Raw genomic sequence first — 27,392 nt, forward strand, 5'->3', positions numbered from 1 at the left:
CACTTTATGCCTAAAAGAAATCCAAAAATAACAAAACTTGTTCTCTCTCTGCAAAAACAACATGCTGAATACATGTTTGTATTCTGGCTTTACTGAGTCTGTTATGTGATTTCATTTTATTAATAAAATATAAATGGACAAATATTGCCTGTTGTGTCACTCAGCATGAACCAGAATAGTTAGAATGTAATAATTATTTTCATTATTTTACAAATTAATTGTAATAAAATACAGCAGTGTTATATAAAATTGACTTTTTGAATTTTGCATCATGTTATAAAGTAATTTCCTCATCAAAAACATACCTGGAGTGTTGCCTTGATTCTTTCATGCATGTTTGAGTAATCGTTTAATCTCCACAGCAACCACTGAGTTGTGCAAAACAGCTGGTTGGACCTAGCTCCACCTTCAAGACACAGCTCAGTTTCCAAGCTTCAGATCTTCTGCTTCACAGAGCAGCCCTCCCCTGCGTCTCCCCCACTCAGCTCCTTCAGACTAGCCAGCAGCAATTAGCAACCAACTGGTGGAACTGTGCAACTAATAGCTACTTTTGAGTGTAACTCTGGTAAAAATGTGGTTATAGGATCAATAGAGGTTGTGATGACTTCCTGAAAGCGTAGTTTCAGAACAAGCAGATGTTTTTTTAAAGAGGCAGATGAAATTTCAAGAATTACACTTGATTGTGCTATAAAATGACACTCTATATTTAAATATATATATATATATATATATATATATATATATATATATATATATATATATATGTATGGCAGGAAAACGCATAACACTGCCCCTTTAACATTCAAACCTATCCTTCATTAATATGCAGTCACTGAGGTTTCATAGGGTCCACCCTCCACCACCCTACACCACCTCTTCCTCCTCCTCTGCCTCCTTCTCCCCTTCTCTTCTTTCCATCCTCTTCCAGCTTGTCAGCAGCAGCAGCAGCGGAGTTGCTCTACTGCGGCTCTGCTTCAGTGTAAAGTTCGGGTCCTATCAGAAACTCGCGGCTCAGACCGCAAGCCCAGCAGGAGGACAAAGATAAGACATGGGGAAGTTATCACAGCGCAGAGAGTCACGATCCGAGCTATTTAAGGTAGGACTGAACAGAAACTGATTGTAATTTCAGAGGTTAAAGAGTCATCTGCAGGATGTTGTGCAGGAAGAGTTTGCCTTTATTCTGCAAAAACATGCTCGAGTCCATCTGTGTGCATAAATAACAGAGCAACGAAATCAGTAGCAGCTAAGACCAAACTGTCAATCTTGCTAATGCTAGTTTTTAAAAATTCTGTGGGAAAACTGACCTTTATTCCGCAACCTCAGACTAAGCTGCACCACAAACAAGCAGCAATAAATTGTGTGGTTTTAGTGTTACAATGTTAAGTCTTATTTTTGGAACATCACATTAATCTTGATTGTGATTCTTGTTTTATGAAATTACAACAGGATTAAGTCCTGTTGTAATATGAGATGCAATGCATCTGATGCATTGCAAAACTGAATCAGATGGGATAACTGACTGGCTTATTGCTAAATGAGAAGTATGGTATTAGATGTAGAAATCTACAACCAGGCAGCGCACTTTTCTCCATTGAAACCACACACACACACACACACACACACACACACACACACACACACACACACACACACACACACACATGTCTGCGTGGCTATCTTTGTGGGGACTTTCCATTGACTTCCATTCATTTCTACAGCCTAAACCTTACCCTTACCCTTATCCTAACCCTAACCAAAACTCAATTCACATATTAGTCCTAAATCTTACCCCTGATCCCAAAACAGCTTTCACCCTTGTTGGGACCAGGCTTCGGTCCCCACAAGGAGCACTGGGTCTCCACAACGTGGTACATGTCAGGGAAATGGTCCCCAAAAGGTATTAAAACACACACACACACACGCACACACACACACACACACACACACACACACACACACACACACACACACACACACACACACACACGTGCACAAGATCCTTACAGCTATGGATAGCTAACCAGCCCACAATTCTGCTTTTGAGTTTTGAGATAAAAACATTAATTTATCTAAACTTCTGAAGCCCCACTGATATGATGTTATAAATAATTCAGTTCAACTTCACATTCAAGTGTGCTCCTGTTAGCGTTGTGTGTAAGCTGCTGCTGCTGCAGGACAAATATCAATAAATGAGAAGCCAGTGGAGGTGAACAGAGGAAAACAAGGTGATAAGAAAACAGAAAATTAGAATAGAAGAACTAAATCCAGGATGAATTATGAGAAGTAAATGATTAAGAAATGTTGCAGGAAGCAAAATACATAAACGAGGGCACAATGAACAGAAAACCCATAAATTGTAATTAATAAACATCAGGTAAAGGATACGCTCAAGCAGGTAAATATCTGTCTGTGTTTTTTAGAACTATTTTACCAAGATGTCAATAAAATATAAGAGCTGACATCAAGATATGCTGCCTCACTTTGTGTCTTTGATTTAAATCCTGGCCAGATTCTCCCCATGCATTTCTCTGGGTACTCCCAGCTTTATTCTCATCCCATTAGTTAACTATAGGATATAGGTCTGATGACCAAAAAAAAGGGTTGATTTAGTGTCAGATGACCAAAGTCTAACATTTTGGATAATTGTCCCACTTGAAGACCTAATAAAGAGTAATTTTCTGTTTTACTGGCTGAATCACCGGATTCTTAAATTGAGAATCTCCTGGTGTTTCTTAAAGAGTTCGTAACGCTGAGCGCTCCAACAAAGATCTGCACCGACAAGAAACATAGATGGCAGATAAGACGAAGATTTCCACATGTGCATCATTTGTTTCAATGTTATTTGCAAAAAAAAAAAGATTAATCTTAGTCACTGCAGTATGTAACAAATCCATGCGTTTGTTTGTGACAGAAAAAATATTTTTTAATTACTCCCAGATAAACCGGTTGGCATGTAGGTAGCGTCTAATCACTCTTTGCCTCCTCCTGTTTTGTTTTTCATACTTCCAGTTGATTTAGACATCCAAATAGTTTCCGAGTGTGGATATTAGTGAGTTTTCTTCTCTCTATTTCAAGATTTAAGATTAATTCAACTCTATATTTGCTTCAATGTCACGTTCTCCTGTGTCAATTATGAATAGTAACCAAGAAAGGACAGATTTTTATACATTTCCCTCCAAAATACAGTCTTAAACTTCAACGTTGCATAATATACCCAAAACAGCTACATAGTTAAAACTTATGTCAGACGAATTTATCACAAAAGTAAAAAAATACTTAACAGAATAAGTATATTTGAACTTTATCTAAACTGTATTAAAAAATGCTTTAATGTTCTTTAATTCAAAACAGTCCAGTTCAAGTGAAGCCTTTAATTCTTCCACCTGACAGTCCAACGTTTTGGCACAATATGTCGGCTGTACTGCACAAGTTCGATGCATATCTGTTGCTTTTGGGCGTAGACTTTACAAAAACCCTTTTGAAGATCCAGCTTTATCTTTGCTGCACCTCTCGTGTTTGCAGGTGGAAGTTTAGACAAGCTCTTTGTTCTGCTGCGCTTTTAAAAGAGCTTAGAAATGTTTGCACTTCACTCATGTTTGACCTTTTTCTCCCCTTGTGGTTTGTTGACCGACCCCCTCATGCATTAAGAAGAAGAGCTTATGAAACCAGCGAACGATTGCACAGCTATGAGCCTCCCTGTAAAGTTCAACATGTTTGTTTTTCTTTCCCGCTCTGCTTTCTTTACAGTACGATAAGATAAATCACCATGGGAGTCTAGAGAATTTTTTTTTTTTACCTTTTTGTCTCATGAAATATTTTGTTGACTCAGCAGACCATCAAGAAAAGCGCGAAAGAGAGGAAACAGGAAGTTCATTTACAGTGCCAGTTCCGATCCGACGCAGGTGTCAATTCACTTTTCGGTGCTTTGCAGCTTGAAGCAGGTGTTGCTCCGGATATAGAGATTGATATCTGAAATTTGTCACAGGCGCAGCGATTTGAAAAACGCTTTATACCTATTGAACTTTTCATATTTTGTCACATTATGCCGAGTTCATTATAGGAGATACTTAGAGCAACACTAGTAAAAATATTGTTAAAGGTTCAACAGAGGAGCTGTGATGTGATGACTTCCTGAAGGCGAAGCTTCAGAAAGATCAGGAGCTTCTTAAAGAGAAAAAGGCCAAATTTCAAGGCATTCAAATTTCTTTTAAGTCATTTTTATATAGATTTTTATAACACCTGAAGGTAACATACCCACTTGATTGTGCAATAAAATGATACTATGTGGCTGGAAAACACATAACACGGCCCCTTTAGGAGACACTCCCCATAAAATCTGTCTGAACAAAAGGCATAAATTTCAACCTCTGTAATGGTAGAGATATTTAAATATATCCAGTCTGGAGCCATATGTCAAGTGTTTTTATAAGCCTGAGGCCGGACAGAAAAATGCATCGCCACGTCGGAGCAGCGGATCCCTATAAACTGCTGTATTTTTGAGCTCTGCATAACGGTCAGAGCCATTCTGACCTCAACCACAGCTAGCTGGTGCCGTGCCTCCAGTCGGACCAGAGCAAACTGGGCCGGAGCTGGCCGACGGTGACCTGCGTCCGTTTGTGCGGTCCTCACTGAGATGCCTGGGCAAACCCACAAATATCAACAGCGCTCTGTTCTGGTTCTGTAGCGGCGGATGTGCTTAAAGCAGTAAGTCCGTTTGCAGCGGAAGAAAAACGCATGAAAAGGGAAGTATGTTTGACTCTGTGTGTGTCTGTGTGTGTGTGGCTGAGAGGAAGACAGAAACAAATGACAGCAAGTCTGATTTAAGTGACAGATAAAAAGAAAATAAAAGGAAGTAGAAGCACATGTTAGAAGGTAGAAATGTCAGATAATTTATTTGCATGCCTACCCATCATGGCCTCTGACCTCCATGTCTGCTCTGAGGCTCGTTTATGGGACGCCTGCAGGTACAGTTTGGAGATAAACACCATGTCTGACAGGCCTTAATGACTTTCTCTCTGTTTCTAACAGGGCCAATTTGGGGAATGAAGTTCCCAAAGTGAATTAATGTGCTGGTTCTGCAGCTTAACGGAGCACTTATGGTTAAGCTTTATTGCACACAAAATGACCTGGGAAGGAGAAAAATCGAATGAAGAGCTGAAATGAGGGGAGAGGAATTTGGAACGGAGAGTAGAAAGTGAGAACCAGTCAATTAAGTTGTTAAAAAATCTGTGAATTACAAGTTATATTCTCTTAAATGTAGCTTAAAAATGTACTCCAAAGGAAATAGGAAACCTGTTTTCTTGCTGGAGTGTAAATAAATCCTTAGAGGCGAGGAAGCTTACTGTTCCAGTTAACTTGTGTTTTCTAACCACATAGTGCATTTTATAGCGCCATCATGTAACTATGTTAACTGCAGTTTCTATAAAAATGCTGTGCAGATAAAATATGACTTAAAGAAATTTGACATTGAGCCTCTGTCTCTTTAAAATCTCCTGCTTTTTCTGAAATTCTGTCTTCAGAAAGTCATCACAACATAACTCCTCTATTATTTCGTTAGCAACGTTTTTACCAGCATTTCATCAGCTGAACTCAGCTGATGCTCAGTTCCACCAGGTGTTTGCCAATTACTGCTGGCTAGTCTGAAGGAGCGGAGTGGGGGAGTTGCAGGGGAGAGCTGCTCTGTAAGGCAAAAGCCCGAAAACTGCAGCTCTGAGGAATAACTTTGTCCTTGAAGGCGGGGCTAGGTCCCCCCAGGCGTTTTGCCAAGCTGAATGGTTGCCAAGGGAGATTACAGGATTTCTTCAATATTCATGTAATGATCAAAAACACACTTCAGGTATGTTTTTGATGAAGAAACATTAATACAACATTAATATAATACTGTCCCTTTAAAACAATTTCAGTTGAAAATGTTCATAGTGATTGATCACTATGTCAGTCTACAATTTTAATTATTTGTTGTTATGTTTGGTATTGTTTAGTTCGGATGAATAATGTCTGGGTTTCCATAGATTCACCTCTAGTTCCTTTGTGTCCCTGATACGCAGCGTTTCAATCCTCCAGATCAGCTGGGACTCATCAGTCTGACTTCGCTCAGTCAACAACACTGTAAACTCCTGATTTTTATGACAGACTGAAGGTTGAACGTTCCTGTGCTTTCCAGGCCTCATAGTCGGAAAGATATTTCCGACAGTCAGTCGATCAGCCAAATTGACTGACGAGGTGATTGATGCAGCACATGTCTGCTTAGCTTCAGAGCGTCCCTGAACTTTGAGGATGGATTTATCTTTTCAATCAGCTCATGGTGATGTGAGGTCCACTTCTGCAGCTGTAGCCAGAAGATCAGGTTTAAAAAATTGTAATTTTTTAGTTATAATCAGCACAGATGCTTTTCGTTCCCCCCCAAACCTCAATGGGAAATATCAATAATTGATTATCTTTCACTGCATTTCTCCTTATTTCATGGTGGAAAATTAAGGCTCATGGTTACAAAGTGGGATTAAAATAGGGGAGAAAATTATAGTAGGCTACACAGAATTAAATGTAACAGTGGGTATTGTATGGAACCAGCATTCAAACTAGATAATTCATCCTGTAAAATCAAATAACTACCACAGATAAACCACAAACAACATTATCATGATCTTAACTCTTTAAATTGTCATATATTTAAGTTGCACAGATATACAAATCCTGCTTAAATACAAAGGAAACTTACTTTTATTCATTTACACGCTCCCGGTCTCCAGCGATTACTTCGTCAACTTTCTGCTCATCTAACGCTGAAGATGTGCTCTTACAACAACAACGGCTATTGGCAGCTTGACATTACAACGAACCAATCACAGCAAACATTACTCAGACGACTTCCTGAGCTCTTAAATTGAGTTATTATAACACAGTTATATTAGTCCATTTTCAATAATAATTAAAAAAAGATTTTTGTCGAAAAGTTAACATAACAATTTCCTTGATAGATGAATCCTGCACCCAAACTACAGCAAAAGAACTGAAGTAAAAAAAAAAAATTAAAAAAAAGCCAGGGGCAAGATATAAAAGGTACAAAAAAAATTACGCATTTTCTGTTAAACTATCTGTTGATAGTTTTCTCTCCGACAACAGTGAACTCAGCTTTTAAAAAAAGTTATTTTAAATTTTAATGTAGCGAAACAGAGATCGCTACATTACAGCAGATCAATGAGGAAGAAGCTGTTTCTGTAAACCAACCAGATGGGGACTGTTAAGAGAGGAAAAATTCTTGAACTTTAAAACCTTTTGACTCGTTAAATCCTCTCTTATGCCCGGGTTCAGAAAAATGCTGTGCGCAAAGACTGAGATCACGCAGAGATAACAGCGTCACAATAATCAGCATTTATTCAAGACAGATGCATACTATCACCAGACAAACACATCACAAACCATCAGAAACCTCAGAGCACAAACAACACATGAATTTACCTGAGAGAGAAAAAGACAAAAGATGGAAACGACAAACAAAAAGCAAAGACGTCTTTGGAGAAGTTGCAAGCGCAAAATCTAATCTGTTACTTCTGTGTAGAAAGTTTTATCCTCTTGTATTTAATTTATTCAAATAAGGCGTACCTTTGCTCCTCCAACCAGGAGCTATCTCTGACCCTCTATCTGAAGCCTAAACCCCTGCCGTGTTTACGGCCTTTCACAGATGAGTGTGAAAAGCTACAACTTCCACTGTATTGTTTTCCCACAGACAAAAGGCAGTTCAAATGATCCTAGCAAACCATCTGCTGTAACTACAAGTAAAATAAAGGTCAATAGGCCAGAATAAGTTACTGATTTAAAACCACAATTTAGGCCATTTGAATCAAGACATGTTAAGTTTTAAAACTAGCTTATTTTAAATTTATTTTCTCAACAGGACCAACTAGACAAAAAAAAACCATCGAGGAAAGCAAAATGGAGGATCAAGAGAAAGGCAGCAATTAAAGCTGCTTCTGAATTAAAAAACCTCAACAAGGACGTTTCAGGAAAAAACTGTGAAGAAGCTTCTGTACCAGATGAGGATGAAACACCCAGAGTCAAAAATGACATTAATATCACTGAACCAATGATTTCTAGCCCCAAAAATGTCTCAGAAGACCCAATGATCTCCGAAAGCCAAGAAAATGGGGATCATGAAGTTAAAAAAAGATCACCAAAGAAAAATAAGAATAAAAAGAGAAAGGCAGCATCCCAGAAATCCCAGAAATCAGAACCTCTAGCAGCCAAAGAGTCAGCTGAACAAAAGTCGGAACAAGAAGAGAGTCCCAGGAAGAGGATCTCACTGTGGAGCAAGGGTGTAGGAACGAGTCTGTCATTGGGGGGGACGCATATCGGAAACCTGACAGATGAGTAAATAGCTTGAGCAGAAATGTCAAACAATTATGCCATCAACACATCAGTAATGTGTTACTCTAATCTGACCCTTGTTTCAATAACAAGTATTCTAACATGTTACTATTTACAATCCAATAATCAGATTAAAGTTATGCAGTATAATGACTGTCATTCCAGGATGAACACTCACTTTAGCATTTGCCTCACAACTAGCAAGCTAAAAACTCTGGTAGCTCAGAGCCGACCAGATTCTGATGTATCTTATTGGTCAAAATGCATTGATATAAATTGACTGGTAATTGAACTGGTTCTACTTATTTCTAAAACCAAAGTAGAAAACATCTCATAAAATAAGACACAACAGTTTTAAACTCAATACAGCAGTTTGACCAACAAAAATAAAATCTAAAAAATCAAGTTTTGTTCTTCTTGAACATCTCTCTACATCAGTGCAACAGTTTGATCTACAAAATAAACAAAAATTATACTTTTCACGTCTAACAGACACCTTAGCTCCTCACTGTTAACTCAGTCTCACTTTCCAGCCCTGCATTCAGTAACTTACCAAAGATTCATGAAAAACACTGAGGCAAAAAGACTAAATGTTTTTTTTCTCCTGTCATTTTCAGCCGCAAACATTTAACTAAAATATCTACGGATATGTGTTTCTGTCAGAGAGAAGCTAAGTACACCCTTCATCTCAATCAAAGTGACAGGTAGGCGGGACTTCCGGTTAAGGGGGGAGGGGGGTGAGTGTGAGTGGGGTAGGGGTGGGGGTCTATATGTTAATGAATTTAACACCTCTGACAGCAGCGGGTGGTGGCGCCTATTGTAATTGCCCGTCTGGGGCTGTTATAAAGTTGTCAGCTCTAGTTTTTATAGTTTTCCCCAAGTAGTTGTTTAAAAATAAACAGTATGAAGATGTGCAAAACTAAAAAACTTTACCGATCAGCCAAGTGGTCATTGAAGTATATGACTGGAGATTTGTTCTCCTGCCCGCGGTATGAATCCATGGCCCATTGCATCAGCGAAGACTGTCGCATGGGGCTCGGCATAGCAGTGACGTTCAAGAAGAAGTTTGGACGTGTCTCAGCGTTAAAGGAGCAGAGTAAGTCAGACTAGTTACTAAAACAGTCTTTGTTAAAAAATAAAAATAAAATAAATAAAATAACAAAAAACAACGTTTCATGTTTATGTTTCCTAACAGAGAAGCTGCCAGGGCAGTGTGCTGTCCTGACACACGGTCAGCGCTTCATCTACTATCTGGTATAGCACGCTGTAGAAGCAAAAAAAAAAAAAAAGTTGTTTTGTTACGCCATCTTGTAACCGTAGCCTGTTATGCGTTTCAGATCACAAAGAAAAAAGCCAGCCACAAGCCCACATACATCAGCTTGAGACAGAGTCTGGAAGATATGAAATATCACTGCTTACAAAACGGTGTCAACAGGGTTTCAATCCCACGGTTAGTAGAAACTATTATAATAATAAAATATCCCTTAACTCTTCTTTAGCGGGCGGTTATTAAACCATGTGTTTTATCTTGTCTCTCCCCACCACAGAATCGGCTGCGGGCTGGACCAGTTGGAATGGTCAAAAGTGTCAGAGATCCTGGAAGAGGTCTTTAAAGATGCTAATATCACCGTCACGGTGTACAGCCTGCCAGGGATAAAGCTGAAACCTTAGCTCTAATTGTTTGTACTCAGACAGCAATATACCTGTATTCTGCACCTTTTGTCAAATAAATATTTTACTCGTCAACCGGACTTTTGTCTTTTATTGCTCCAGACTAGCGGTACTCAGCTGTTGATATGTGTATTCTGTACCTTTTGTCAAATAAGTGTTTTAATTGTCTTAGACCCCTCACCGCGCGACTTGCGCCTGAAGTGGTCCAGACTAGCTGGCTCCTTAGCGCTGATTGGTTGAATTCAACCGCTATTCAGATCCTAACACACCCACCTGTCCACGTGGGTGGTGTCGTAGCATTACGTGGCGTGGTTTAATAGGTCGACAAAAGGTGGTGGGTGGTTCTCCACACCTCTCCTATTTTGTAACGGTACTAGTTTCTTAACTATTTCACTGAATCCCTACCAGCGTTTACCGACGGGATCCTGCTGAAGGTACATTTGTGTTTTAATTGTCTTCTTTTATTTATTTTCACTCTAAGAAAATAAAATCTAAATAATGGCGGTGCTTTCTGATTCTCAGTTCAACGATATATTCAGCAATGGTAAGTAGCAGAACTTTTCTTTTTTTTTTTTATCTCTTTCTTAAAGCTGTGGGGGAGTGTTTGGATGTTACATTCGAGCGCTGTAATTTGTCTACAGATACATCCAGCAATGCAGCAGATGCAACCATCCTAGCCCAACCCGATTCTCAGTTCAGCTGTATATTCAGCGTCAGTAAGTACCGCAGCTTTTTTTTTTTTTCTCCCCCCTGAAAGCATGTTTAAGACCGGGCGGAGGTGTGGGGTTTGGGGTGTTACGTTCACGTATTGTAATTTGTCTACAGACCCGATTGCTGAGGTACCGGATGACGTCTTCCTAACACAATTTCTCACCGGTCAGTATACCTGTATTTTATTTTTTTATTTTTATTTTTTTTAACAAGTTCTTAAATCAAAGAAGGTGACTAATCATTTTAATATGCAGATTCACCGGCCCCTCGGGTTGTTTCCGGAGATGAGGGGAGGGCTCGGCCCAGGAATCGTCTGTCGCTAAGTAGATCAAGACCGTATGATCGTGTTCTCAGCAATATAACAAACACACAGCACAACCCGACAATCACCATCAACGACTCAGACGTCAACGACTCAGAAGACGACTTCCTGCCACCTCATCAGAGTGTTCGTTCGAACACAGCTTCACCGGCTAACGGGGCTAGCACACGTGCCGCTAGCACACCTCCAGCCGCCGCAAGACAACGTATCGCTCCACGGGGTACCCAGCAGCGCAACGCATCTAGTGGCGGTGGTACACGCGCCGCTAACACACTCCCAACCACCGCAAGACAACGGGTCGCTCCACGGGGTCCCCAGCAGCGCAACGCATCTAGCGGGGGTGGTACACGCAGCGCTAGCACACCCCCAACCACCGCAAGACAACGGGACGCTCCACGGGGTCCCCAGCAGCGCGTCGCATCTAGCGGGGGTGTTACACGCAACGCTACCGTCCATCCCCCCAACACCAGCAGGCGACGCGCATCTAATTCTACAGATGCTAACGCAGCTAACCAGCATCGCAACCCAGCTAACGGGGCTAGGACACATTCTGCGAACAACGAAGCGTACAACCCCCACCAAGCGGTAAGGGGTCTCGGTAAGTTTATTTAATTAGCAACCTGTTAAAAAATAAATAAAAATAAATAATTATCATTACCATGACGCTAAATGTACTAAGAATGTTATTCTGTTTTACAGCCTTATCTCCACGAGCACTGGACAGAGCTTACCTCGCTGATGAATTAATTTCAGGTACATTCTACCTTATTATTTTTCTCCTCCCTTCAACTTCTTTGTGTCAGCTATAGATGTTAATTTTTTCTGTCTGTTTTCTATCTTTTCAGAGGCTTTGCTGTTCGTGAATCAAACCCCAGCCAGAGGAAGCGTTCGATCCAGGAGTGGTAGAAGAATCCGTACACGACGTTTGGACCGGATTAATAAAGCACGTGCCACAACACTTCTTGAAGCAAGTCAGATTCTGATACGACTATTTCCAACGATGTAAAAGGTGATCGTTAAATGTGTACCATAATTCTCACATTGTTTTTTGTACTCACTATCTGGGTAAATATGGGTGAACGAGTTGGTAGCGATGATCCCCAGGGAATAAACTTTGTACAGGAATCATCAGATTATGCAACATTAATTCAGAACTCAATCTGTGTTTTGAACAGACTTGCTTTAGCGTTACAACCTTTACAAAATACAGACAGTCCTGCGCATAGCCCGCCTCACAGTCCTTTAAGGTCACCCGTTTCAAACGAATCTGAAGCACCACACCCGTTCAGTCAAATTGACGAGGCGGTAAACGGGTTAAATGAATACACAACATTAATTCAGAACTCAATCTGTGTTTTGAACAGTCTTGCTTTAGCATTGCAACCTTTACGAAATACAAACAGTCCTACACATAGCCCGCCTCACAGTCCTTTAAGACCGACTGTTTCAAACGAACCTGAAGCACCAGACCCGTTCAGACAAATTGGTGAGATAATAAAACGGTTAAATACTCAACAAAATGGGTCATCAGAGGTAGCTGCAGCTAAAGTCTGAAAACTAGCAGCTGATGTGGATGGAACAGCATCCTCTGGTGTAGAGGCGGGTGCAGCGTCCTCTGCATCAGAGGTAGCTGCAGCTAAAGTCTGAAAACTAGCAGCTGATGTGGATGGGACAGCATCCTCTGGTGTAGAGGCAGGTGCAGCGTCCTCTGCATCAGAGGTAGCTGCAGCTAAAGTCTGAAAACTAGCAGCTGATGTGGATGGGACAGCATCATCTGGTGTAGAGGCAGGTGCAGCGTCCTCTGCATCAGAGGTAGCTGCAGCTAAAGTCTGAAAACTAGCAGCTGATGTGGATGGAACAGCATCCTCTGGTGTAGAGGCAGGTGCAGCGTCCTCTGATGACCCATTTTGTTGAGTATTTAACCGTTTTATTATCTCACCAATTTGTCTGAACGGGTCTGGTGCTTCAGGTTCGTTTGAAACAGTCGGTCTTAAAGGACTGTGAGGCGGGCTATGTGTAGGACTGTTTGTATTTCGTAAAGGTTGCAATGCTAAAGCAAGACTGTTCAAAACACAGATTGAGTTCTGAATTAATGTTGTGTATTCATTTAACCCGTTTACCGCCTCGTCAATTTGACTGAACGGGTGTGGTGCTTCAGATTCGTTTGAAACGGGTGACCTTAAAGGACTGTGAGGCGGGCTATGCGCAGGACTGTCTGTATTTTGTAAAGGTTGTAACGCTAAAGCAAGTCTGTTCAAAACACAGATTGAGTTCTGAATTAATGTTGCATAATCTGATGATTCCTGTACAAAGTTTATTCCCTGGGGATCATCGCTACCAACTCGTTCACCCATATTTACCCAGATAGTGAGTACAAAAAACAATGTGAGAATTATGGTACACATTTAACGATCACCTTTTACATCGTTGGAAATAGTCGTATCAGAATCTGACTTGCTTCAAGAAGTGTTGTGGCACGTGCTTTATTAATCCGGTCCAAACGTCGTGTACGGATTCTTCTACCACTCCTGGATCGAACGCTTCCTCTGGCTGGGGTTTGATTCACGAACAGCAAAGCCTCTGAAAAGATAGAAAACAGACAGAAAAAATTAACATCTATAGCTGACACAAAGAAGTTGAAGGGAGGAGAAAAATAATAAGGTAGAATGTACCTGAAATTAATTCATCAGCGAGGTAAGCTCTGTCCAGTGCTCGTGGAGATAAGGCTGTAAAACAGAATAACATTCTTAGTACATTTAGCGTCATGGTAATGATAATTATTTATTTTTATTTATTTTTTAACAGGTTGCTAATTAAATAAACTTACCGAGACCCCTTACCGCTTGGTGGGGGTTGTACGCTTCGTTGTTCGCAGAATGTGTCCTAGCCCCGTTAGCTGGGTTGCGATGCTGGTTAGCTGCGTTAGCATCTGTAGAATTAGATGCGCGTCGCCTGCTGGTGTTGGGGGGATGGACGGTAGCGTTGCGTGTAACACCCCCGCTAGATGCGACGCGCTGCTGGGGACCCCGTGGAGCGTCCCGTTGTCTTGCGGTGGTTGGGGGTGTGCTAGCGCTGCGTGTACCACCCCCGCTAGATGCGTTGCGCTGCTGGGGACCCCGTGGAGCGACCCGTTGTCTTGCGGTGGTTGGGAGTGTGTTAGCGGCGCGTGTACCACCGCCACTAGATGCGTTGCGCTGCTGGGTACCCCGTGGAGCGATACGTTGTCTTGCGGCGGCTGGAGGTGTGCTAGCGGCACGTGTGCTAGCCCCGTTAGCCGGTGAAGCTGTGTTCGAACGAACACTCTGATGAGGTGGCAGGAAGTCGTCTTCTGAGTCGTTGACGTCTGAGTCGTTGATGGTGATTGTCGGGTTGTGCTGTGTGTTTGTTATATTGCTGAGAACACGATCATACGGTCTTGATCTACTTAGCGACAGACGATTCCTGGGCCGAGCCCTCCCCTCATCTCCGGAAACAACCCGAGGGGCCGGTGAATCTGCATATTAAAATGATTAGTCACCTTCTTTGATTTAAGAACTTGTTAAAAAAAATAAAAATAAAAAAATAAAATACAGGTATACTGACCGGTGAGAAATTGTGTTAGGAAGACGTCATCCGGTACCTCAGCAATCGGGTCTGTAGACAAATTACAATACGTGAACGTAACACCCCAAACCCCACACCTCCGCCCGGTCTTAAACATGCTTTCAGGGGGGAGAAAAAAAAAAAAAGCTGCGGTACTTACTGACGCTGAATATACAGCTGAACTGAGAATCGGGTTGGGCTAGGATGGTTGCATCTGCTGCATTGCTGGATGTATCTGTAGACAAATTACAGCGCTCGAATGTAACATCCAAACACTCCCCCACAGCTTTAAGAAAGAGATAAAAAAAAAAAAGAAAAGTTCTGCTACTTACCATTGCTGAATATATCGTTGAACTGAGAATCAGAAAGCACCGCCATTATTTAGATTTTATTTTCTTAGAGTGAAAATAAATAAAAGAAGACAATTAAAACACAAATGTACCTTCAGCAGGATCCCGTCGGTAAACGCTGGTAGGGATTCAGTGAAATAGTTAAGAAACTAGTACCGTTACAAAATAGGAGAGGTGTGGAGAACCACCCACCACCTTTTGTCGACCTATTAAACCACGCCACGTAATGCTACGACACCACCCACGTGGACAGGTGGGTGTGTTAGGATCTGAATAGCGGTTGAATTCAACCAATCAGCGCTAAGGAGCCAGCTAGTCTGGACCACTTCAGGCGCAAGTCGCGCGGTGAGGGGTCTAAGACAATTAAAACACTTATTTGACAAAAGGTACAGAATACACATATCAACAGCTGAGTACCGCTAGTCTGGAGCAATAAAAGACAAAAGTCCGGTTGACGAGTAAAATATTTATTTGACAAAAGGTGCAGAATACAGGTATATTGCTGTCTGAGTACAAACAATTAGAGCTAAGGTTTCAGCTTTATCCCTGGCAGGCTGTACACCGTGACGGTGATATTAGCATCTTTAAAGACCTCTTCCAGGATCTCTGACACTTTTGACCATTCCAACTGGTCCAGCCCGCAGCCGATTCTGTGGTGGGGAGAGACAAGATAAAACACATGGTTTAATAACCGCCCGCTAAAGAAGAGTTAAGGGATATTTTATTATTATAATAGTTTCTACTAACCGTGGGATTGAAACCCTGTTGACACCGTTTTGTAAGCAGTGATATTTCATATCTTCCAGACTCTGTCTCAAGCTGATGTATGTGGGCTTGTGGCTGGCTTTTTTCTTTGTGATCTGAAACGCATAACAGGCTACGGTTACAAGATGGCGTAACAAAACAACTTTTTTTTTTTTTTTGCTTCTACAGCGTGCTATACCAGATAGTAGATGAAGCGCTGACCGTGTGTCAGGACAGCACACTGCCCTGGCAGCTTCTCTGTTAGGAAACATAAACATGAAACGTTGTTTTTTGTTATTTTATTTATTTTATTTTTATTTTTTAACAAAGACTGTTTTAGTAACTAGTCTGACTTACTCTGCTCCTTTAACGCTGAGACACGTCCAAACTTCTTCTTGAACGTCACTGCTATGCCGAGCCCCATGCGACAGTCTTCGCTGATGCAATGGGCCATGGATTCATACCGCGGGCAGGAGAACAAATCTCCAGTCATATACTTCAATGACCACTTGGCTGATCGGTAAAGTTTTTTAGTTTTGCACATCTTCATACTGTTTATTTTTAAACAACTACTTGGGGAAAACTATAAAAACTAGAGCTGACAACTTTATAACAGCCCCAGACGGGCAATTACAATAGGCGCCACCACCCGCTGCTGTCAGAGGTGTTAAATTCATTAACATATAGACCCCCACCCCTACCCCACTCACACTCACCCCCCTCCCCCCTTAACCGGAAGTCCCGCCTACCTGTCACTTTGATTGAGATGAAGGGTGTACTTAGCTTCTCTTCTGTCTCTGCCTCCCTCTGACTCTCTGCAGCCTGATGTTCCTGCATGGATTCATGGATTTACAACAGACACTACAGTAATGTACAGTGTCAGAATGTGAACTAAATATAAAAATTATGTTTTATCATACAGAATGAGAATTTAAACTTAATTTTCAGATGTATACATTATTATACATCTCAACTCTATTTACTGTGTAGCAAAAATTTTCACTAATTTATTTTTAAACCTCTCCTCAAGCACTTTTCTTATTATCTTCTAACCATTAACCTTATGGTGTGGAAATAATGAAAAAATATTGAAATGTTGAAAGAAATCAACCTGATCTCCTGTTCTCCTTTCTGGTTCTATTATAATTAATATAATTTTTATATCTTCACACCCTGAAACGCCAACTGGCTCTCCTATGTCTTCCCTGACCTGCTCCTCTCATAATAAAATAGTTTATTTAAAAATTAAAAAGAGTTAATACATATTTCAATAAACTAAATGAAGACCTCACCAGAGCTTCTTCACCTTTCTTCAACATCATTCTAGCACTGCTGTTCTCCTAAATATATAATATAATATAATATAATATAATATAATATAATATAATATAATATAATATATAAACACATGTTAAGTGGTTAAGTATGATCAGGTGTTGCTCAGTTTAAATAATAAAAAGGCTCATTTTCCTGCTGTTTCAGTCTAAATCATTGTGACTAGACTAGCTAACTGTTAAAGTTAGTGGTAAAATTTTGGACATGTGACTATTCCAGAATTTAAACAGCTAAACCAAAAAGATTTAGTTCTATATATGAAAGTAAACTGACAATAAGATGTTATAAACGAGCGATATTTATGGCAACATTCCTGACAGACAGTTTACCTCCTTCAAACGGAGTTTCTCTGCTGCCGCCCTTACTCTGAGCCGTTCAGAGGGGGGAGGGGGAGGAAGCGCTCTGCTGAATGCGCTGTTATGCGCCTTCAAAATAAAAGCACGCGAGTGGAAGATTTTAAAATTCTTCGCAACTGCAGTGAAATTATTGGGGGGGACGAATGTGGCTCTCTCCAATATTGGGGGGGACATGTCCCCCGCGTCCCCCCCGCTTCCTACGCCCATGCTGTGGAGGAGAATTAAAAAGGCTTTAACGCCAAAATCTATGCGCCAATTCAAAGATAGGCGTTAACAGCGCAGACATCAATTTATGTCTCAACTAAATTAGATTTAAAAGGGGGGTGGGGCCACGTGTGTTTTGGGTAATTGGCGGGAATTGGAAAAAGAGCTGCTGTTATTCCTAATTGGACATTTTAATATTAAAAGACAGGACTGCACGGTGGGAAATGCCTCCCCCTGTAGATGTGGGTTCACTCCGGGTGCGTCGGCTTCCCCCACATTCAACAACATGTTCATCCTTTGTAAGATTTGTACTTCTAATTCTAAACAGAAAATAAGACAATCATATTTATTAATTAAAGGGATATTTAGGGGAAAAATTAAACAACGTGGAACAGAAAGAGCATTTTAGAAGTCTAACCTATACAAATTGGTTGCAAACTATCTTTCTGGGCAAAATATATATATATCTATATCTAAATTGTTCTATATAGCTATAGATATATCTCTCTCTATATATAGAGATATATATTTATCTATATAGATATCAAAATCTATCTCTCTCTGTATAAATATATATAAATAAATATATAGATATTTCTCTCTCTCTCTCTCTCTCTCTCTCTCTCTCTCTCTATATATATATATATATATGGAAGTAGGTATATAGATATCTATCTTTATATAGATATCGCTCTCATATATATATATATATATATATATATATATATATATATATATATATATGAGAGCGATATCTATATATAGATATCGCTCTCATATATATATATATATTTATATATATATATATATATATATATATATATATATATATATATATATATATATATATATATATATATATATATATATATATATATATGAGAGCGATATCTATATAAAGATATATATAATATAGGCTGCACAGTGGCGCAGTTGGTAGAGCTGTCGCCTTGCAGCAAGAAGGTTCTGGGTTCGATTCCCGGCCCCGGTCTTTCTGCATGGAGTTTGCATGTTCTCCCTGTGCATGCGTGGGTTTTCTCCGGGTTCTCCGGTTTCCTCCCACAGTCCAAAAACATGACTGTCAGGTTAATTGGCCTTTCCAAATTGCCCCTAGGTGTGAGTGTGTGTGTGCATGGTTGTTTGTCCTGTGTGTCTCTGTGTTGCCCTGCGACAGACTGGCGACCTGTCCAGGGTGTACCCCGCCTCTCGCCCGGAACGTGAGCTGGAGATAGGCACCAGCACCCCTCCCGACCCCACTGAGGGACAAGGGTGATGGAAAATGGATGGATGGATATAATATATATATATATTATATATATATATATATATTCATAGCAATTCACACTTCTAAAGTGTGAATTGCTATGAATGACCTCTAGTCTCTACTTCTCTTTTTATTCCATCATATGAGGCCGGATGTAGCCTGTATGTATGTGAAGCAGCCAATGCATATATTCACTCTGTAATCAGTTGATTTTATGGTATATTTATTTCATTATCATACAAAATAATTTAATCAATTATTGCATTTCAGTGGCTCCTTGATTGTCTCTTATATGCTCTGAAATCAAACGTCTTGGCAAGCAACACAGCCCGGTCTGAACGGTGCTCCATCTATTCTATGTGCCGCGAGAACAGACTTTCCTCCAAACTGCAAATGTCTGTCATAATGTCGACAGAAGTTTAAATTTGGGTAAACATTGGGCAGAAAACAGTTTGCTATTGAATATCTGCTTACTTCTCAGATGTTTGAACATCTTACTGTACTGGAAATAGCAACCTTTGATTTCACACCATAATCATTTCACTTCACATTAAAGAGGGTTGCTGAGATCACTATTTGTCAGCAGCGCTTATAGATGTTGTGTTTACTGATCGGAGGACAATTTAAGCATTGAGTTTTCAGCTGGAAATGAGCAGATTCAAGTCAAAAAATTATTTTTTTTGGTGCATCTCTGCTTAGGAACTTCTGCAATGATGCAGCAGACCATTAAGTATTGGGTGTCAATATGTAATGTGTTGCAACTTCTCCTTTACCAATAGTATACTTAAAGTCATAGGGACGTCCCTGAAACAATAGAAAAAGCAGATTAGTCAAAAGTCCTGCAAGAGGATTTAAAAGTTGTTGCGTCACAATTTAAAGATCGAGTGAGTTGTAAACTCCAGCACCCTGCGACGCTAATCCAACTCTGGCCGTGTCCTGGACAGGTCACATGTTTGGAGCTTTGCACCGTTTCCCTATTTTCATTTCTCCAGCGGGCAGGAAAAACATCCAGGAAGAACAAAACAGTAGGGCCTTCGGGTTGTATAAACAGAACAATTCAAAATGTACATCAGGAGAAGTGAGTCCTTATAGGTAACAAACTCAAAAGGGGTTGTGTCAAGTAACGTTTGTGCTGACCATCTCTCTCACTGGTTAAATAAGACTAATTGTAAACTATGTAACATTATGAAATCTGGCAAGAGACCCCAACTTAAGCCTCTTACACTGTCAGGTTTGTTTACAGTGAAAAAGCCTCAGTCAGACCAAAGTTTCCTAATGTTTTTAAGTTCGTCTGAATGCTCCTCGTCTTTGCCCTGATAAACCACTGACTGCTCTCTCCTTCTCTCTCTCTGGTCTTTAGCCTTCCTAATGTGAACTAAATGAAAACAGAGGCCCCCCGCCGCCACCTGGAAAACGCTGAGGGACTAAGTGGATTGAAGAAGGCAGCCACCGATCGAGGGAGTCTGGGCAGGGAGGGGAGACACACAGAGAGGATTAGCAGCTAATCCAGGCCATCGAACAATCCTGGGGGGAGTTTTGCCGTTCTTCCAGGACGATGCAGACAAAACAGTTCCTGGATTTAAACGCTTTACGACGGCGCGTCCAAATTCTTCTGTGACGGTTTTGATTCGGCGCGGACTTGGATCTTTGGTGCAGAGGAAGCAGTGAACTGAGAAGGGAACCGACAGGATGTCCTGACGGACCGCATGGTGCCACACACATGGATAAACCTTTTCAGCATGTGATTACGGACCCCTGCCTTTTCACCTTGGCCTGACAGAAAGACACTGAAGGTCTTGCTGGACTTTGTGATTAGGCCTCACTTACAGTAAGGAACTATTCATTTCTTTGTTTGAAGGAAATTTCAAGTATGCTGTAATTGTCCAAGGAAAGAAACAACGTATAAAGTGTTTGTAGGTTAGTAAGAATAGGGGTAAGGAGACAAAAATGCATTGCACTTTGTAAGATTTTTTACTTTTCCTCTTAAGTGTTGCTTAAATTTCAGCAAAAAACTTGGCCGTCTCCTGAAGATGAAGTTTAACCACAAGAAACTTTCGTAGGTTTCGGTAAAAGGCTGCGCACGTTGTAGCTTTGCACGGTTTCCTGGGGAGGTGATCCTCTTAAGGCGGCGAACTCCAACTGAGATCAGTTCAGTTCCCGATGTCTACAAAATATAGAATTAGGAGAAAACGCAAGTCTTTCTTTATTGCCTTGATCGCACAGCAAGCTTTTGGTGTATGTACACATGCGGTTGGATTGTGTATGTCTGGGCAGCCATCCACTGAACCAAATATACCCGGTGCCCTGACGGACCACAACTCTCCAACCGCATGGACTGTGGTAACCAGAGGAGACCCAGCGTGGCCTTGTAATTTCTCCTCTTTGTTTTGCTGTCGTGACTGAAAGCTGCTGCTGAGCAGCAGAAAAGGGAGTTGGGTTGTTTGGGAAAGATGTGCAGGGAAGAGAGAAAAGCACATAAGCAGACAGAGTGGCTGTGCTGGCATCCCAGTGTGGATCATAAAGAGAAGCAGTGGGAAGCGCAGTGAATGTATGAAGAATGGATTTAATACTTGAACAGCTGAACATTTATGCTTTCTGTCCTTGACTGATTTGGTTTCTTTCTCTCTGGTTTTACAGTGGAGCCAAAGATTTTCTGAACTTGACTGACATGAACTCAAACTCAAGACATAATCAGTCATTTTAAAAGGGACATCACGCAACTTTTTCCTTCCACCATGAGTCTGGGAAAGCTGCCAGGAATCAAAGGCCTGGTGTCTGGCTCTCAGGGGAAGCGTCGCTTCAAGAGCGACCTCTCGGTGGACATGATCAGCCCCCCGCTGGGGGACTTCCGACACACCATGCACGTGGGCCGCGGCGGCGACGTGTTCGGCGACACGTCCTTCCTCAGCAACTACGGCGGCATCCGGGAGCCGGGGAGCCCGGACTCGGCGAGCAGCTCCAAGTCGACCGGCTTCTTCACGCGGACCTTCCGCCACGTGCGGAGGACCTCTGTGCCGCGGCCCCGGGGCGGCTCCCGGGACCTGTCGTCCCCGCCGCCGGACATCTCACCCATCATTAAAAACGCCATCTCCTTGCCTCAGCTGAACATAGACTCTGTGAACGGGTGCCTGCAGAGGGCGCTGTTCCCCAACTCCATGGGCTCAGCGGATGACTCCTTCTGCACATATGGTGAGATAAGACAGATAATCTGTGCCAGCATGGGATTGGTGTTAAGGATCTTACAGGGGGGGGATTATCTTCATTAAAAGTGAGCAGAGATGCTTTAAAGGTTGAGATCATACTCAAACATGATAGTTTTAGTAGACGATGAAGCATGATCCTCAGTGTCACAGATTATTTTATAACAAATAAATCAAGATTAATGAAGTGGGTCACCAGAGGTAAGTGAAAGAACGTGATTGGTCAGATTATGAACACTGTCAGAGCAAGTCAGGCCAAACCTTTTACGGTCTTAAGTCGGCATCAACTTTCAGCAGGACGTTTGACATTTTCTTCAGCAGGGATTACAACCTACAGGTGTTAGTTATTAAAGACAGAGACAATAACAATGAACAACTGATTCTCTGAAAGGCAGCAATGCTTCTTGTGAAAGCAACTGATGAAACATTGTGCAAAAAAATGTACAAGGAAAACACAGAGATGCTAAAAAGACGCATAGCTCACAAAAGTATTCACACCACTTGAATGTTTTCACTGAATCTTCGCTCAGTCCGGTTGGATGAAGACGATCTTTGAATAGCAATTTTCATGTCTTGCCACCAATTATCCGTTGGATTTAGGTCTGGACTTTGGCTAGGCCAATCTAACACATGGCTCTCGTTAGGATTGGTGTGCAGGTGGAAGGTGAACCTTTGTCTCAGTCTTAAGTCTTTTTCAGCCTCCAACAGGTTTTCTTCCAGCATTTCTTTATATTTAGCTCCATCTGTTTTCCGTCAACCACCAGGGACCTGCTAATGAAAAGCTGAAGCATGATGCTGCCATTTCCAAATTTCAATATCAGAATAGTGTGTTCAGGGAGAGGTTCAGTTTCAGTGCTTTTCGTGTAGTTCACATGGTTCTATTTTTGTTTCATATCACCAGATCATCTTCCTCTACATCACAGGTGTCAAACTCCAGTCCTCGAGGGCCGGTGTCCTGCAACTTTTAGATGTGCCTCTGCTGCACCACACCTGAATAGAATAATTAGGTCATTAGCAGGACTCTGGTGAACTTACCTACACAAGGAGGAGGTAATTAAGCCATTTAATTCCAGTGTTTTGTACCTGTGGTACATCTAAAAACTGCAGGACACCGGCCCTCGAGGACTGGAGTTTGACACCCCTGCTCTACATGTTTACTTTATCTGCTACAAGACTGTCAGTGAATTCACATCTACCATGGACCTCTTTGCTGCTTCTCTGATTCATTTTCTCCTTCTCACACCTGGAAGTTTAGGTTCACAGCCATGTCTCGAAAAGTTAGCAGTCAGTCGCAGGAAATTTCTGGATAAAGTCATTCTCTGTGAGAACTTGGGATGCTGTTTTGAACTTTTCTAAATTGCAAGCCACACTTTTAATGTTTTTATTCATATAAAACCTTGTATTTTCCTCTTACTGCATAAATAAGTGTTTTTTGAGTTGGTGACACAGTTTGTAGTTAATAGTCTGTTTCATTGGAGAAAATGTGAAAAAGCCAAAGGGGTATGAATATTTTTTTTAAGTACTGAACGTGTGAGATTATAAAAGTGATTTAACACAAAGCAAATCTAACTCATCACCTCCTTGGAGCAAACAAAGCCATAAAAGTCATGAGACACAAACAGACGAGATGAAACCCCCGTCCCCTGTTTTGTTTTACATCTTTCCCCCTCATTCCTCCAAGACGACCAGCAAACATCCCAGCTTCTTCTGACTCATCTGGATTCACCTTGGCAACACCTGCACACGATTAGGCCGACAAACACCGTTCCGCTGAGCGGAGAGAAACTCACCGGGTTTTTCCTGACATCTCCCGTGTTTTTGTGTGTGGGCCTGAGAAAATGAGCACAAACCCAACATTTGTTGCATTTGCTCTCCAATCAGAGCCTGTCAGCCAGCTGTGTGCAGGGAATGGAAATCCCCTCGCCCCCTTTCCCAGCTTCTTATCCAACTCAAAAGGAATTTGCCCGATTGGTCGGACAGAGAGAGGCAGAGATCTTGGGGATAATTGTGTTTTTTTTAATGTTTTATAATTACTGTGTTTTATTTACGCCCATATTTAGCTCTCTATCTGTTCATATGTGACATTATTATTTGATGGCATTTATGTGAATTTGGTAATTTGAGATTTCCTTCATACAGTTATTGTTTCCTACTCTCTTTAAGTAGTGTGATATCTATCTGAAATGTTTATTAGTTATGACCAGACAGTTGTGATGTTGAAACCTGCGAGTTTAGACCCGTCAGGATGGCACGGTGGGAAACATCTAAACTCTTGGTTTATAGCGCCACCTTCTGGTCAGACAGCTGCACTGCTGAGCAAAATCCCAAATAGTTTCTGTTTCTATTTTAAAATATCAACAACGTACAGCAAATGTCTGGAAAGAGTGTGCTGTTCTTAATGTTAATGGATGTCACATTTATTCTTGTTTATAGGTGCAGATCACCAATCTGCACCTATAAACACAAACAACACAAAACATGAAACTCACTACTATCCAGCTTTAACAGGAAGTCAGACCTGGATCTCCACCCAGCTTGCATAAACTTAAACTTGAAACTCTTCCAGCCACAGGAGGCGATCTACTAAAGCTGCTACCCCAAAATGAACTGAACTGGAGTGAAAGAAGCCTTTAGTCTCAATGGTTCCTCTAAAGACTGCATGTTTGCACTAACACTATAACAATGTACACTTTGTTAGAGGTGGTGTTTAATGCCTCCCTATTAAATAAATGTTTCATTTAACAGGATATGTACTACTAATGTAATAAAAACACATTAAATCTAGTCCAATTTTCAATTTCAGTTTTCAGCCAATCTTCTGGTAGACTTATGAATGAGTTGACTTCCATTTTCAGTCATTGTTTAGAAAAAAGGTGTCCCAAAAATTTTAACAGGATTTAAAAAAAAAAAAGTAAATATGTAGCTTAGAAATAACTTTTTTAAACTGGTAAGCTTGTCCTGATGCCTAATGGGTTAATTATTAGTTTTCTGACATTTAAAGCAGGAGTACTGTACTTTGATTCTTGACTAAAATACAGTATATGTGCTCTATAATTATGTTCTTCAGAATTAAATAGAGCTTTTTAAATTCACAGACTTATCACAAAAAGAATATATAGCTACTCTAAAACTGCAGAAATATAATCTCTCTTCTTTAGTGAATGTGTGGACAAACTGATCATAAGAAAATAAGACAATCAAGTCTGGAAGTTTTCTACAACGCTTTTGGGAAGAATAATGAGAACTAAGTCATAAAAGGTTGTTTTGAAACTTTCATGTTTGCTGACTGAAGACAAATACCAAAGGTTTACTGGAGGCTAGAGGCCAACACATCATCAGACACCATTAAACTACTTACAAAAATTATTGTTTTCTATCTCAGCACCAACCATTCAATGTTATTAACGATGCCAAATGGTGTGTTTATTCATGTCGTCCCACTGTGACACCCAGTTATTTGTCTTAAATTAATGCCACCCATCGTATGTGACTTTCTAAGTTGTCTTGGGTCCAAAGATGTGAACATTTTTTATGTCTTATATAAAAAGACAGGTGTGAAGGTGAATTGGCCCGAGCACTAAACTCTGTGGTTCTCAATAATTAACTCATGTTGCAGGAGGAAGAGTTACCTTTAGCACAGACAAACTGGATCTGGTTAGAGAAATAAGATATAAACCAACCTGACACTACTACACAAGTTTTCTTTAAGCTGAGTTTGTTTGTATAAAAAAATAAATCACTTACCTAAATACAAACTTAAACCTGAGTTTGCTTTCATTTTCTCTCTCCAGGTGTCCAGTCTGGATTCCTGACTCTGCCTCGAGTCTCTCGACTTGAAAGACAGATTCAAGATGGCGACGTGTGGAGAACGTCTCCAGCAGACAACGCCTGCGGCGCGTTGACTCGATCCGACTCCCTGGCCTCCTTCACCGTCGACCTCGGACCTTCTCTAATGACTGAGGTGTTGGCTTTGATTGACAACCCCAGCTCTCTACAGGTATCCAATCACAGGCAGGAAGTAGAGGAGGAAGAGGAGGAAGAGGATAGAGGTGACACCAGCTCTCTGACAGAGACGCCTGTTCAGACCCCGACAGCGAGTTCCCCCAACCCGTCACAGTGCAGCGAGTCTTTTAGGTCCAAAGTAAACGGGAGAGTTATGTCTACCTGGAGGGAGCAAAAGGAGGACTGGGGGTCTGTGAGGATGAATGATGTCACTTCCTGTTCTTCTCACAAGGAGGAATCCGCCATCGAAGCGGAGAGGTTCCAGAGGGCGGCTGATGTTCTCGCTAGACATTATGGTGGAGGATCCTTCACCAGAGGAACGAGGACGAGCCAGAAAACACCACATGGTTTATCTGATGAGGAAGAAGAGATCAAAGTGTAGACATTAAGAACAACTTTCTAAACATCTGGATTCATCTACAGTCAGAAATGGGAGACTGTTTCTGGTCTTGGACTCTGGTTGTCCCTTCACTTTAACATTCCTTCTTAGTCTTTAACTTTTGCCCATCTGTTTTTTCTTTCCCTGTAGTTGTGATATATCAGCTAACACTATGAAAGTACAAAGGTCAGAAAACACTTTTCATTTTAAGTGTTTGCAAGTGGTTTGAAAAACCTGTATAAGATCAATGTTTTTATGTTCATAATGATATGTACACTTTATAAATAACACTTTTCTACATTTATCCAGTGATAACAAACACACTTTGTTTTAGCTTCTTGTAAAGTGTATATTTAGGAAATATGGACGTTCTGCTCTTCCATGATCTAATGAACACATTTAACAATCTAATTTGTAAACAGAGCTGTTGTATATTGTAATATTTTATTGGTTTATCATTGAATAAATTGAAATGTATTTCTCTACTCAACTTGAAATCACTAATATTAGGTCAGCTTTGTTTAAATGGTGTATGAAGTAAGGAAGGCTCACAGGACACAGGACAAAACACGTCCCACACACTTCTGTATGTATAGTAAGATATGATCCATCCATCCATTTTCTAACACCCTTGTCCCTAGTGGGGTCAGGAGGGTTGCTGGTGCCTATCTCCCGCTAACATTCCGGGCGAGAGGCGGGGTCGCCCTGGACAGGTCTAAGATATGATGTATATAAGAAATATATAATGTGTTTACACTGTAAAAAGTTAATTTACAGTGGGGTTAGTTAAGGGGGTTAGTTTCCCTTAAGGAAACCCCCTTAAGGGAACCTTAACTAGCCCTCTTAAATTAGTTTCCCTTAAGGGCAACTAATCCTAAATTCCTAATATTAGGAGATTATACTACCTG

General features: G+C 41.0%; 3 protein-coding genes across 3 annotated transcripts; 2 read left to right on the plus strand and 1 right to left on the minus strand.

Annotated features, from left to right (window-relative positions):
• The first annotated feature begins 922 nt into the window (after positions 1-922).
• On the plus strand, positions 923-26,969 carry cdc42ep1b (CDC42 effector protein (Rho GTPase binding) 1b). Its single transcript, XM_014983083.2, has 4 exons — positions 923-1,096; positions 20,264-20,731; positions 21,541-22,092; positions 25,895-26,969. The coding sequence occupies exons 3-4, from the start codon at positions 21,639-21,641 to the stop codon at positions 26,485-26,487; spliced, it is 1,047 nt and encodes a 348-aa protein (XP_014838569.2). The 5' UTR covers positions 923-1,096; positions 20,264-20,731; positions 21,541-21,638; the 3' UTR covers positions 26,488-26,969.
• On the plus strand, positions 9,127-10,110 carry LOC148157952 (ADP-ribose glycohydrolase OARD1-like). Its single transcript, XM_088008160.1, has 4 exons — positions 9,127-9,460; positions 9,560-9,618; positions 9,702-9,814; positions 9,912-10,110. Exons 1-4 carry the CDS (start codon positions 9,268-9,270, stop codon positions 10,033-10,035), a joined length of 489 nt encoding a protein of 162 aa, XP_087864286.1. The 5' UTR covers positions 9,127-9,267; the 3' UTR covers positions 10,036-10,110.
• On the minus strand, positions 15,452-16,435 carry LOC148157953 (ADP-ribose glycohydrolase OARD1-like). Its single transcript, XM_088008159.1, has 4 exons — positions 16,102-16,435; positions 15,944-16,002; positions 15,748-15,860; positions 15,452-15,650 (listed from the first exon to the last, which is right to left on the minus strand). Exons 1-4 carry the CDS (start codon positions 16,292-16,294, stop codon positions 15,527-15,529), a joined length of 489 nt encoding a protein of 162 aa, XP_087864285.1. The 5' UTR covers positions 16,295-16,435; the 3' UTR covers positions 15,452-15,526.
• Positions 26,970-27,392: the final 423 nt, after the last annotated feature.

Source organism: Poecilia mexicana, unplaced genomic scaffold (genome assembly GCF_051168715.1).
Source record: "Poecilia mexicana isolate PSO_F unplaced genomic scaffold, ASM5116871v1 scaffold_8, whole genome shotgun sequence".
NCBI classification, from domain to species: Eukaryota; Metazoa; Chordata; class Actinopteri; order Cyprinodontiformes; family Poeciliidae; genus Poecilia; species Poecilia mexicana.

Bases quoted from the DNA above. Each gene is read 5' to 3' on its own strand.
- cdc42ep1b (XM_014983083.2), top strand. From the start codon at position 21,639: ATGAGTCTGGGAAAGCTGCCAGGAATCAAAGGCCTGGTGTCTGGCTCT. The intron at 22,093-25,894 runs GTGAGATAAGAC...TTCTCTCTCCAG, and splicing joins TGACTCCTTCTGCACATATG to GTGTCCAGTCTGGATTCCTG.
- LOC148157953 (XM_088008159.1), bottom strand. From the start codon at position 16,294: ATGAAGATGTGCAAAACTAAAAAACTTTACCGATCAGCCAAGTGGTCA. The intron at 16,003-16,101 runs GTAAGTCAGACT...GTTTCCTAACAG, and splicing joins CTCAGCGTTAAAGGAGCAGA to AGAAGCTGCCAGGGCAGTGT. The intron at 15,651-15,747 runs GTTAGTAGAAAC...TCCCCACCACAG, and splicing joins AACAGGGTTTCAATCCCACG to AATCGGCTGCGGGCTGGACC.
- LOC148157952 (XM_088008160.1), top strand. From the start codon at position 9,268: ATGAAGATGTGCAAAACTAAAAAACTTTACCGATCAGCCAAGTGGTCA. The intron at 9,461-9,559 runs GTAAGTCAGACT...GTTTCCTAACAG, and splicing joins CTCAGCGTTAAAGGAGCAGA to AGAAGCTGCCAGGGCAGTGT. The intron at 9,619-9,701 runs GTATAGCACGCT...TATGCGTTTCAG, and splicing joins AGCGCTTCATCTACTATCTG to ATCACAAAGAAAAAAGCCAG.